General features: G+C 38.6%; 1 protein-coding gene across 1 annotated transcript; it reads left to right on the top strand.

The window, feature by feature from the left end:
- The first annotated feature begins 8690 nt into the window (after window positions 1-8690).
- On the top strand, window positions 8691-9866 carry LOC119000916 (ribonucleoside-diphosphate reductase subunit M2-like). Its single transcript, XM_037066044.1, is given in 2 exon segments — window positions 8691-9263; window positions 9266-9866. Coding segments are annotated over 2 exon segments (990 nt in total). The 5' UTR covers window positions 8691-8812; the 3' UTR covers window positions 9805-9866.
- Window positions 9867-14503: the final 4637 nt, after the last annotated feature.

Below are 14503 nucleotides of genomic sequence, written 5' to 3'. Positions count from 1 at the left end.
GCCTTAAATTACTAGTTTTTTACCAATTTCTTCATGTTAAGTATAGAGTTATAGAGTAATAGCAAAAATCATGTGGCTAAGGCTGTATGTGAATGATTGATAATACAACAACACACATAAACATCAACATGTACATGCATAAAGGGCATGGCTTCAGTCTTTCATCTAATTCTTTTTGTTTGCATTTAAAAAACTCCCAGAAAAAACAGAAAGGGAGGAAGAAAGAAACTTCTATGGCTGATCAGTTGTCTGGATGCCATGCAGTCCCCGAACAGTTGCAGACAGAATTCTGGATTCGGTAGTTAATAAATGAGGATAACTGAATAAAGCATATACAGTATCTGTTATGATTCTGTGTGAGTTCCAGTTATGGGTGCAAAATACACTAGAGGTTGCCTAACCTCTCTGATGCTGAGGATTATAATAGTACCCACCTATAGGGTTGCTGTGAGTATTAAATGAACTAAACCATGCAAAGTGTTTAGCACAGTGCTTGGCGTTAACATGGGGTAAGACCAACAAGATCCACAAGAATAACCGGAGTCTGGAGGGTAGTGTTCAGCTCTGCAGACCACACCTTTCCTCACCTATAATTTCACCTTGTTGAGTACTGACTGACCTCATTCTCCAAAAAAGAAGAAAAGTGGGGCATGCAGGACCCTTTTGAAAGACCACATACCGGAGTCCAACACTGCTTTTCTTTTAAATAAAGAAAAGTTCCCCACCCTCACTTGCCAATTCAGAACAATCCATCTGGGCACTTTCTTTTTCTACAGCATTCATGTCTTCCCAGAAAGTTCCCCATTCTTCCTGGTGTCTAGGCTGACTAATTATCAGATTGGCTTTCAGAAACTGTCCTAATACACCTCAAAGTACCTTCTTTTCTTTCAGTTTTTCCAGTTCATCAGCACATTCCAGAAAAAAAAAATAGCATAAAGAAAGGCTTATTGTATGGTAGCAGAGCTTGAAATGGCTGCAGAATTATTGTGAGGTCTTTATCATGGTGTTAACACATCAGTTCCTTTTGAACAAACAAGGACAACAGCAATTCACATCAGTATCAAAGAGCGAGGAAAATAGGGCATTTCTCTATCCCCATCAGTTACTCATACTGAATTCCATTCATTTCTGAGCTGAGGAGAGCAAGAGTTAAATGCATATTACTGGAAACCTGAAACTCCCTCATGGCCTCTGCTTCCTGCCGTGTGCTCTTAATCTCCAACTCTTGTTGGCTCACCACGCATGGGAACTTCCTGACTTTCAATAGAGCAGCACTTCCACTCATCAGGTTTTTTTTTCTTCTTGTAACCTTTATTGAACACACCTCCACCCAAGCTGCTGCAGAACTTCCACCTTGAGTCTCGTTTTCTGAGCGTGGGCTCCTCTCATTCCACACAGCAGATGACCTTGTCTTGCACTTTTCTGAGAACATTTCAACTTCCCCCTTCAGATCTTATCTAGAGGAGAAATGTGCTTTTCAAACTACAATCTGGTACATAGGTAGTGATTATCTATTAATAAACTTTACCTTGAATTATAATAACATTTTTTATGCATTTCATTTTTGTTTTCTTCCGTACAGAATACAAGGAAATCAGGTATTTCTGTGCCAGAAGACAAAGTCATGTAATGATCACATGCTCTACGGAACACAAGATAATTTGAAGTTAAAAAGACAATGGATCCAAGCAATCTTCCCTTAAACCATGTTATCTTTCAAAATGTCATATTAAAGTAATATCTTTATTTAGAGATGATTTAGAAATAAGTGCAACTTGTATAAAAATTATTTCAGGCCATACTCTATACCTTTAGATTTTCAGTCAAAATGTTGACTAGAATGCCCCTCTGAATGATGTGTCTATATAGGAAACACTTCAATTTAATTTAGTGCATTTTCTATAATCTCTGATTTTGAGCAGTTGTAGTTAAAAGGTGAAATTACATGAGGTACATGGTAGTGGTGACTTGGAATCTTGTAAATTAGGTTTGCTTTCCATTACTGCTTGTGATAAATGTGCCTCGATATCCCTTTTAGCAAAATTTTGTTTAAAATGTATTTTTGATCCTCTGTTTCAATGTTTAAGTGAAATTCATTAACAGCTGTCAAATTCCAAGGAAAATTGTCAACACTAATCAAGACAACATCTGAAGGTGTCAGTTTTCTTCATTTATCTCCTGTCCCCAGAAGGTATAAAGCCATCAGGTTAAAAAACTCTAGGTAATGACTGCTTTTGTCATTTGTTAAATGTGATTAGAATGTGGTTGCATAGACCTGAATATTGTTTCAAGTTTTCAGTGACACCTGCCTTTATGTCTGAAATAAAATAATAAATATTAGAAGCCTCACTTTTACTGTAGGTCCATACACGACCATTTTCAGAGTTTCCTTCCCCACACAGTGCCACGTAATTGTTTGATTCATTGCATCTGTCACACCAGGCACCTTCCATTGTTACCTAAGACTCCTCAGAAGCCTTTCCAAATCAGAGACTGAAGTTTTAAGTAATTGATGGTTTTTATTCCATGATTTTCAGCTTATTAGTAATGGTGATAAATACCTTTGTATATAAGTTTACTTTCTTTGAAGAGGAGGGTTTTGCTCAACTTTACAGCCTTATAAAGAATTTTTTCCATTTGAATTATTTGTGCCTAGGTGACACATTATACAATTATAATGAGGTCAAGTATAACTTTTCTAAGATATTTTCAACAGAAAGGCATATTAATCAAAAACAAAGAAATGGCTTAAGCATAATTCACTAGATTAATATTTCTCTCTTATTTGAAACAGAATAGTATTGTGTGTATGTACATGTGTATGTGTGGATATGTATAATTATATGTTATAAAATTTATATATATACTTGATTAAATGAATTTGGCAATTGTGGAAAGCTGAGAAAAGACTAAAATGTGTTTATTTACTAAGATGTAATTAATATGAATAAACTAAGTCCTTATAACAATAGCATATTCTCTAAATTTCAGAGATCATTCTGTTTATTATCCTTGTCTTGCACATGATTATATTCAGTCCTGGAAAGGTTAAAACATGTGCTTCAAATTCATCAACTAATTTTAACATAGTTGAACATAAAATTCAGTCATTTTCCCAGGTAGTACAATATTATTTTCAGTCTATATTTTATTATAATGTTTATATCTATTATCTATTATCATTACTTTTAGTAAAAGTAGCTAATGCTTATTGAGTGCTAGCATTATCCCAGACTGTTTGTTAAGCTCTTTACATGGAGCAGGTTCTAAGGCAACATATATTATTTACTCATGTTCAGATTAAGAAACAGATGCACCAAGTTATTAAGAAACTTGTCTAGTCATTTGGATAATAAGTTGTAGAGTATCGTTATAAATTTTGAAATTACTTCCCCATGATATCTAATTTTATTCTTATGGAAATCCTACTGCATCTATAGAAATGGAAGAGCCATATCAAACTTTACAAATGAGGAAGCCAAGTTCCCAAGAAGTTCATTGTTTTTCTTAAGTAAATAAATCTAGTAAGCAGCAAATTCATGAATTGAGCCCAAACCTCCAGCAGTTGGTCTCCTGCCTTTTGTATTATATCACATCATGACATTTTAGGTGAGTTAGATGTTATAAAAATAACTGTTGTTTTCATTTTCCTGTTGTTTTTGTTGTCAGTTTGCTAATTGTATGGCAAAAAACTAATATAACTTTTAGATTCCAATTAAGTGCTATTTGCCTAAAACTCATATAAGAAACGAATAAGCAAAATTAGAATTAAGTACAATCGAAATATTTAAACCTCATATAAAATGAAAACAGAGGTAAATACTGTTTTAATGAAGAACAAATCAAATCAGCCTCTTCTTATATCTATCTATTATTTATCTATTTATCATCTATCCACCTGTCTACCTACCTATCTAGGATATATTACCTTCAACTCTGTTGATGCAATAATTTCTACCACAGAAAACATTGCTTGGCTCCCAGTAACATGTTAAGGATTTCTTGAAGTACACACACACAAAATACAATGATAGCAACTGGGCCAATGTGGCTTATTGTGCTCTTCAACAGAAGTGATAGAACCGTTCTGAAAAATTAATATGATATATTATTATTCATAAAATATTAAAACAAAAAGGCCTTATTTAAGACGGTAAAGCTAGGGCCCAGAAAAATTGCTCAACTTGTAGAAGAGTAGCAGAATTAAGATTAAGATATAATTCAGATCAGTGTTCTTTGAATGGTACTGTGTTCTATTTCTGATATAAGGTTGGATACATAGAGAGATTAGTAAAATTTTAGAGTTTTACAAGTCAAAAGATAAAACCACTGAGCATCTCTTAATTAAATTGTTTGTAATTAAGTTTTTAGATTCACAAGATATATTTTTAGCTTTAACAAAAATATTTTAATAAAGCCATAAAAGGCAAAATTTGTTCACAGATTTAGCTCCCCTTTCTACAGATCAGTATATTAAAGGTATAGTATAATACCTATCAAAATCCAAGTAGTTTTTTTTTCTTTTGTAGAAAATAGCAAACTAGATCAAAATTTTTTTGTGAAGATTTAGAGTACCTGAGAGTAGCCAAAACTATTTTGAAAAAGAAAAAAACAAATTTGGAGAATATACTATTGGATTTCAAAACTTAGTATACAAAACTACAAAAATAAAAAAAAATTCCAATGGCTGTGGAGTAGGTGAAAGCTACATTCACATCTTCCCAATGCTCAACGAGATTTATAGATAAATTATAGAAAAATCAACCTGAATAACCAACTGAAGGACAGCTGAACAGGAGTATAATAACTAAGGAATTACAGAAGAAGCCACATAGTGACTGGTAAGAAGGGCAGAGACATGGAGAGAGCTGGCCCCTGCACTCACATGTGGTGACTGAGAAGCCAGAGGGATAACTCAGCTACAAAGCAGCCCCCACTGAAGAACATAGGTTCTCAGTTCCATACCGGGATCCCAACCCAGAGCACCATAGACAGGAAGAGGAGACTGCACAGCATCTGGCAGTGAAAATCAGCAGGGACTCTTGTCTGCCTGGAAGAGGAAGGCGTCTAATAGAAACCCAGGTGCCCTCTTAAAGAGCCAATGCACAGGATCTTGCTCTCACCTGGGCTCTGGTAGAAGAAAGGCAACTCAGGACATTGGGGAGTCATAAAAAGAAGATCTTGATGGCATGGCCTCAAGGAGAGCTCTGGAGGGTCAGCCACAGGCTCCCTATACTGGGTCCCTATGCTATACCCCACTTAGCTGCCATCTTCCAAGGGCCCAGCACTCCTATTCTTATAGCACCAACTTGAGGAGTGCATTAACCCAAAACTCCAACGACTGGCAACACCCTGCCAAACTCAAATCCTGCAGAAAGGTCAGTTGTTGCACTCAACAGGGATATTGGTTTGCTCTTTTTCTGGGAAAGCTCAATGAACTGTACTGTTACTGAACAAGGGCCCAAGGGGGGGCACAATACTTGGCCCACTGAGGGATGCCAAAAACTGCTACAGAAAACAGAGGACCCTCCCAAGGATGGTACACTAATATCTACTGGGCTCTTCAGTCCACCACCAATTGGAAAGACATCTCTCAATGCCAGAGATTTGTGAAAAGGGCACAAAATGTTTATTTAATGCTATTCAGGCCTAATGCCTTTCTTAAAATATCAAAGTCCTTTAAAGTATACACCTACACACTCACATACACTCACACACACACACACACACACACACACACACGGAGCTCCCTTCTCCCACTGTCCCAACTCCAGGTACCATAAATCAGGAAAAGAGCACACGTCCGTTTTTCTGGTCGCTGGCACTGTGGGCTGTGTCACCTGTCTAGGCAGGATCTTCAACTAATCCAAAGTCATGTGGCACCTTCCACTGGCAAGAGTTCTTTGTACCAAGTTCCAGTCAAAGTCTCTCCTGCTTTCCAGGCCACTCGGCCAAAGGGAGAACCCCAACGCTGCGTGGGCCTCTTCTACCAAAGCCGCACTCCACCAAAAGCGTGCGTCTTTTTTCTTCACCTAGCCGCAGGGATCTCCACAGGGATCTCTGGCAAAGCTGTGTGGTTTTCCCTTTTCACCTGGGCAAGAGGAGGTCTTCACTTTGTTGAAACGGCATGGCTCTCTCTCCTAATGGCTACAGGGGTCTACATCTTTCCAAAACAGCGTGGCTCTCCCCCTCACCTGGCCAAGAGGGGGTCCTCACTCTGCTAAAGCCACATGGCTCTCACACAGGCCCTCTCTCAGAGAAGCAGCCCCCAGTTTCATCCTAGGTAGCCACCACTCACTTCTTCCTGGCCCAAAACTTGGCCACAGCTACTTAACATATCTATGAAACCAGTTAAAGGTTATAGATATGTTAAATGACCATTTCAGAGGCTAGCTGCAAAACTGTTGCTATGCAAAACAACTCTCAATGGCCCTGCTCCATTCGTCCCTTCCCCCAACTGACATCTGGGGGAGGGGGGGTTAGGACATCTTAATATTTCCTCCAATATTCCTATACACTTTGAGTTCTGGACACCATTCCAAATCTTTGGGGGGAGCTCTCCCCTTGGCTGCACCCTGTATCAGTATGGCTTGGGATGGGGGGCCAATCTTGTCCCCATCTTGTAGGCTCAGCCAGCACCATCCTCAGCTGGACAGTCTTTGATCTGTCCTCTCAAGTCCCAGGGGCTCTGTGCTTCTCAGTTCTGTAGGGAGAAGGGAGTGCTGCTCAGAGCTGGGGACTTCAGAGCATGTCTCCCTTGGAGGCTGTTGTCCAGGTCTCAAGCAGACATTGGGTTGGAGTTGTGCAGCTGTGAATCAAGGATGCACGGGACTTGCTTGTCTCCCTCCTGCAGGCTCAGTCAGCACCATTCTCAGTGACAGACTCTTTTGATCTGTCCTCCAAGTCCTTGGTGGCTTTGGACTGTGAAGGTTGCTCCTGCAGTGGGGCAAATCTCCCACCAAGTCTGTTGGAAGAAAAGGGACAACATGGCTTTTCTCTCAAGGGGAGCAAAAGCTGCAGCCCTTCCCATGACCAGCCTTTATTGGGTTTCTCATCAGATTTCAAGATGGTCCTCATTTACTATGCACAGGTTTGCTTTAGGTGGTTACCTTTTACAGCAAACAAAGGAGCCAATGCCACTAATCACATCACAGAAGAGGGATATTTGCAAATGAAAAGGCAAAAGTGGTTGAACTGATTACACTCATCTTTGGAAGGTTTAGCGTGGATTTTAGAAAGTTATTTTGCAGTAAATGTTTGCCACAAATCCAGGTGAGGGAGTTTTTAGCAAAAAGCAAGACTCAAAGTGGCCTAGGCACATTGCAGGCCTGATTCCCCACAGGAGAACCTATCCCTGGGCGTGGGTCCTCTGAATCTCCAAGTGGAAGCTGGGCCCACGCCAGGCAGAACTGTCTCCTACAGGCAAGGCTGGTACAATATTCACAAATTAATAAAGGTTTTTCACCATATAAAGATGAAGGATAAAAAAATCACATGATCATATCAATAGATACGGAAAAAGAATTTGATAAAACCCACAACCCACTCATGATAAAAGACCTCATCAAAGTGGGAATATAGAAATCATACATCAGTATAACAAAGACCATATATGACAAACTCACAGCCAACATCATATTCAATGGGCAAATACTAAAAGTGTTTCTCTTAATATCACTGACAAAATAGAGATGTCCACTTCCCAGCTTTTACTCAAAATAGTACTGGAAATCCTAGCCACAGCAGTCAGACTAGAAGAAGAAATAAAAGGCATCCAAATTGTAAAGAAGTAAAACTTTTATTATTTGCAGATGGCACAATACTGTATATAGCAAGGCCAAAGGACTCCACTAAAAAACTACTAGATTTGATCAATGAATTCAGTAAAGTATCAGAATACAAAATTATTATCTAGAAATTGGTGGCATTTTTTACACAAATAGTGAACTACCAGAAATAGAAACTAAGAAAACAATCCCATTGACAATAGCAACAACAACAAAAAGTAAGATAACTAAGAATAAATTTAACTAAGTAGGTAAAAGATCTGTACTTGGAAAATTATAGAATACTGAAGAAAGAAATTGAGGAAGCTATAAATAAGTAGAAACATATACTGTGTTCACAGATGGGAAGCATTAACATCATTAAAATGTCCATTACATCCAAAGCCATCTATATTTCAATGCAATTTCTATTAAAATACCAATGGCATATTTACATAACTAGAAAAAATATTCCAAAAATTCATACAGAATCACAAATACCCAGAATAGCCTCAGCATACCAGAAAAAGAACAGAATCACACTACCATAAACTACAAGGCCATATTAATCAAAATATCATAGTACTAGTATAAAAACAGATGCATAGATCAATGAATCAGAATAGAGAGTCCAGAAATAAACCCATGCGTTTATGGCCAATTAACATTTGACAAAGGAGACAAGATCTTACAGTGGGGTAAAAACAGTTTATTCAATAATGGTATTGGGAAAATTGGACAGATGCATGCAAAAAGAAAAAAGAAACTGTACCACCTTCAGATATCATATACAGGAATAAACTCAAATGGACGAGAGACTTAAATGTGACCTGCTGCCATAGCCTTACCTGGAGCACCCACCCGCCCCGCAGCCACGCTTTCTGTCTGCTTCCTACTCACCACTCCACGGGACCCACAGCAGCTACAGCTCTCACCACTCAAGGTGTTCAGCCTGGCAGACAAGGACAAGACCCCGCTGGCCCTCAGTGGCACCTGTGATCAGCAAGACTGCCTGCAGGATCTTCCAGGAGCCAGGCGAGCCAAAAATGAAGGCGCCTGCCTTCGGCAGGCAGGACGAACCACTGCTGAGAGACAACCCCCGCCTCTTTGTCATCTTCCCCACCGAGTACCAGGGCATCTGGCAGGTGTACAAGAAGGCCGAGGCTTCCTTTTGGACAGCGGGGGATGTGTATCTTTCCAAGGACCTGCTGCATTGGGAGGCCCTAAAGCCCGAGGAGAGGTACTTCATTTTGCACATCCTGGCGTTCTTTGCAGCGAGCGGGGGCATCGTGAGTGAAAACTTGGTGGAGTGCTTTAGCCAAGAGGTTCAGATCATGGAAGCCTGCTGCTTCTATGGCTTCCAGATCGCCGTGGAAAACACACATTCGGAGATGTACAGCCTCCTCATTGACACTTACACTAAAGATTCTAAGGAAAGGGACTTTCTCTTCAATGCCATGGAGATGAGGCTTTGTTCCCAGAAGAAGGGAGGCTGGCCCCACGCTGGATCTGGGACAAAGAGGCCACCTCTGGAGAACGGGTTGTGGCTGTTGCTGCAGTGGGAGGAATCTTCTTTTCTGGATCTTTCCTATCGATATTCTGGCTCAAGGAGGGAGGGATGATGCCTGGCCTCACATTTTCCAGTGAATCTATTAGCGGGGATGAGGGCTTGCACTGTGACTTTGCCCGCCTGATGTTCAAACACCTACTACACAAACCTTCAAAGCAGAGAGTGAAGGAGATCATGATCAATGCCATCAGGACAGAACAGGAGTTCCTTGGGGAGGCCTTGCCAGTGAAGCTCATTAGGATGAATTGTGCTTTGATGAAGCTGTACATCGAATTCGTGGCCAATAGACTACTCCTGGAGCCAGGTTTCAGCAAGGCCTTCGGAGCAGAAAACCCACTTGACTTCCTGGGGGACATTTCACTGGAAGGGAAGACCCACTCCTCTGAGAAGAGAGTAGGCGAGTATCAGAGGATGGGAGTGATGTCCAGTCCCACAAAGAACTCGTTCACCCTGGACGCTGACTTCTGAATGAACTGAAGGTCTGCTCTTACTTGATGTTTACTTTTTCACTTCTCAAAAGAAAAGTTAGCTGCTTGAAGTCTCTCAACCAGCTATACCACAAATTACCTATCACGTTTGTTCATGACCTCTTTGAACCTGTGTGGCTACCACACTATCAGTCCTTTGTTAACAGTGCTAGTCGTGTCACCTGGGATAAAAGTGTCGCCAAAAGCTACTCAGATTCTTGTAACACACACACACACACACACACACATACACACACACACAAAGACTTAACTGTAAGTCATGAATCAACAAAAATCTTAAAGCATTACACAGACAGTAAAATCTCACACATTTCTTGTACTGATATTTTCTCTTATATATCGCTTCAGACAAAGGAAAAAAAGAAAAAATAAACAAATTAGATTACATCAAACTCAAAAGCTTTTCAACAGCAAAGGAAACCATCAAGAAAGTGAAGACACAACCCACTGAGTGGAAGAATACATTTGCCAATGTTGTATCTGATACAGGGTTAATTTCCAAAATATATAAAAACTTATACAACTCAACACCAAGAAAACTAACAATACAATTGAAAAATGAACAGAGGACCTAAAAAGACACTTCTCCAAAGAGGACATACAGGTAGACAACAGACATATGAAAAGATGCTCAACGTCAATAATCATTAGAGAAATGAACATCAAAACCACATTGAGATATCTCTCCATACTTCTCAGAATGGCTATCATCAAAAAAATCAACAAACAACATGTGTTGACAAGGATGTGGAGAAAAGGGAACCCTCATGCACTGTTGGTGGGAATGCAGACTGGTGCAGCTACTATGGAAAACAGTATAGTTTCCTTGAAAAGTTAGCAACTGAACTAACTCCTTTTTGACCCAGCAATCCCACTTCTGGGAATATATTTGAAGAAACCAGAAACAGTGATTTGAAAGAATGTATGCACCCCTAAGTTCATTGCAGTATTATTTCCAATAACCGAGATTTGGAGACAGCACAAATGTCCATCAGTCAATGACTACATAATAAAGCTGTGGTATACTTACACAATGGAACACGAGTAGGCCATAAAAAAAGGGAAATCTCACCTTTTGAGACAGCATGGATAGATGGATAGACAGCATGGATAGATTGAATTCTCAGCATTGTATCTGAGAATACAATCTTATTATGCTAAGTGAAATAAGCCAGCCAGAGAAAGACAGGTGCCATATGATGTTATTTATATGTGGAATCTAATTAATTAAATAAACTAACAAACAAAATAAAAACACACTGATAGATACAGAGAACAGACTGACAGTTGTCAGAGGGGTGGTGGGTTGAAGGGCTATGTGAAGGGATTAAGCAAAGCAAACAGCCAAAAAGAAAGGCACAAACAACTGTGTGGCGATTGCCAGAGCGAAAGGAGGATGGGAGAGGTGGAGGTGATTGCCAGACGAAAAAGCAGGTACAAAAGGCCACAGGAAGAGACTTGACTTTGGGTGGAGGGTAGACAATGCAGTGTGCAGATGATGTGTTATAGAGTTGTACACTTGAACCCTATTTAGTTTTTATTAACCTATGTCACCCCAATAAATTCAATTAAGAAAGACAAAGGGGTGTTGAAACCTTAGCACAGTGCTTGGCAATTAACAGATGCTCCCTAAATATGTGTCAAAAATGTGTATAAATAAAAAAAATGAATGTCATTTACTGAATTCTACTTAGCTAACCAAATCCAAATTTTATTAATTTATTTCTGATTGCTAAAAGAAATTTATAAAATTAACTAATATCTCCCCTAATTTCTACTTAAGAACTTGAGTGTAGTAAGAAAATATACAAATATTTTCTCTCCGAGGTTTATAATATATATTTTTCTCTTTAAAATACAATCTATCTGAAATAAACCTTAAGACGAAGAGTATCTATTAATGACTATTAATTTGTACTTTTGGGTTTTTAATTACAGATAATGTTGCATAACAATGGGATAAAATAAGATTAGAAAAAATAATATAAAAATTGTAGGCATTCTATCAATGTGATGGATCTTAAATCTACTTTCTCCAGCCCTCATGGACTCTAGTACTGAGAACTAATAAAAACTAAGAAATATCTCTGACCATAATGCTGCTTTGTCCTGACTCGGCTAAGATTAAACATGACCAGGCCGAAGCATCTCTGACCTCACCCTAACTGCTTCTTTGTGAAAACATTACTTCCTTAAAAACCCAGATCCACTTTAACTTCATCTTCCCTGTCCAAACTAGAACTCACATACTACCACACACGTTTACATAACATAGAAGTAAAGTAACCATAACCTGGCTATTTATCCAAAGTTATTTGCATTTTAATCTTGCATATCTTAACCATCTTTTTAATGGTGTGGAATGAACAAATATATCTATTGCTACACAAATAGTTTTAAATACCAGGAAATCAGTAGGGAGAGATTGCCTGAGGGAAACTTCTGGGTTTTTTGCTTTAAAAAACTCTCCAAATTACACTCCCCAATTAGGTTTAAACTTGTAGTTACAACTTTTTTTGTCCTTTTTATGTGGTTTAGTGTTTTTATGTAAGAATAGGAGGGAAGGCAATAAAAATGAAGATTTTAATTTTCCCCTACTTCTCCAAGGATGAGAAACTAGCTAAACTTGGCCTTTTTACAATAAAGACCAGGAGAAAAGCTATAGCCTTAAATCTGATTGTCAGTCTAACCATTGTTCATGTGCTAGGCATTGGGGAGTAAAACAAAACGCTGACTCAGCACTGGTGGAATTTATAGTCTAGTGAAAGAGACATGCATTTAAGTGGGAGTGATAGACATTCCCAAAAAGCATATATTCAAAATGCTATTTTAAAACCAAAAAAAAAGGTGTTTAGTGTGACCTTGGGAGGTGCAGAAAGGTGAGGTCTCCTGGAGGAGAAAATATCTGACTTGAACCTTGAAGGAAGGGAAGGGTGTGAGCTGGTACCGACAAAGCACTAACATGGACAATGTCCAAAGAGGACGTCGAACAGCATCTGACTGCTTCCAGTCTGGGTCTGTCTTCTTGTTCTTCATCTTGGGTTGCTTACCGTTCAATACATAAAATCTCTCCTTTAAAAGAATGTGGCTCTGCACTGTGTGACTTTAATCCATCAGTAGAAAATTCAGGCCGGGTTGGGGTGCTGGCATGTGTGTGTGAGTGCCTGTTCACATCAAGATGCCTTCTGCTTTAGAGAGTGTGTGCTTTAAAAGGACCTGGAAACAGTCCAGTCTTTTCTGCTGACTCTGTTGTCTGCGTAGGGAATTAGGAAAGACAGTGTTGGTCCTGCTTGATTTTATCTTAATCTTCACATGGATCCTTTATTACTTAACGGTCTTCAGGAAAGGGCCGGAAAGGGATACCAGACTGTGTGTTCTTTAATTCTGTTTCTCTTTCATGGACTTCTAATATGTGAAATACACTTACAGATAGCAGGTTTGAATCATTTTGAAGCAGTGACCTTACAAATGCACTGTGCTTTTAAATTGCACTACTTTTAAGAGAGACCTTATGTATATTCTGCACATATGTACATAAAAATGTACATTAAAATGTACATAATGTACAAAAACATGACCTTGATTTGCAGGTGTAGAGCTGCAGGAGAGTTCTATAGGGCTAAATTTTAGGTTTTAAATACTAGTTAAGTATAAAATTCTATTCCAGGGTTTTTTAAAAAAAAAAACATCCTCTCAAATATCAGTTAATAAATCATTGCAACTAGATTGTGAATCACCAAATTTAATTTCAAATAGACTTCTGATTTTCACAAGCAATTTACCTATGTAGAATAGTGATAATTTACTAAATTTTTTTCTGAAATTACAGGTAAATGTTTGCACCTGGTTGTCTATTTTCCCCCAAAGTGGTGGTTATATTCTTATAAGAAATTCCCCAGTTTTAAAATATCTGCATGTATTTAAAGGATAGACTGTGGTCTATGGTAGCACAATGAGCTCTTTAGGGTTTACTTCATATAATCTCATCTTTTCCCTTTTGTATTCTGCATACTTAACACTCATGTGCTAATATTAGCACTAATGCCTTAGGCCTAAATAGCAATAATTACTGGATGGCACACTGGCTTCTATTTAAGTTGACAACTCAATAACTTGACATAAGCATTACATCTCTATTACACTGGAATCTAAATGGCACTTTATAAAGCATTCCTTTTATATTTAGTTCACTGACTGATCAGACCCAAGCGTGTGCTCATCACGTGTCTTTAACGACTAGTGAATGTGTAATTATTTCTGAGACCTTGACAGTGGTAGATAATGGAATCATGGAAAGCTGTATTTACAGAAAAACGATGGAGTTTTGATAACATGTGTCTTGGACAAATAAGAGACAATGACATTTTTATAGTTTTTAATATATAGTATAAAAGTAGATGTCTTACGAACATTGTTTCTTCTCTTCTCTCCTGTATTTAATCTTTTGCTCACCTCACCTCACCTCTTTCTCCTCTAAGACATTAGGCAGAGATAATAACAATGATAAGCATAGGGTTTATGTAAAATGAGGCAGTGAATACAGTGGTTCAGGCAGCCTGATAGTCTTGGAAGATTAACCATGCATGGGGGATTTATCAAATATATAAATATGTTAAAGATAAAAGGACTAAGTCTCTCACTGACAGAAAATGAAGGTACCAGTATTAGAAGACCTCACC

Source organism: Sturnira hondurensis, unplaced genomic scaffold (assembly GCF_014824575.4).
Source record: "Sturnira hondurensis isolate 20B ecotype Veracruz unplaced genomic scaffold, ASM1482457v3 Scaffold0016462, whole genome shotgun sequence".
In the NCBI taxonomy this organism is placed as follows: Eukaryota; Metazoa; Chordata; class Mammalia; order Chiroptera; family Phyllostomidae; genus Sturnira; species Sturnira hondurensis.
Note: the sequence above shows the minus strand (reverse complement) of the source record. Positions and strands in the feature narration are given on the sequence as shown.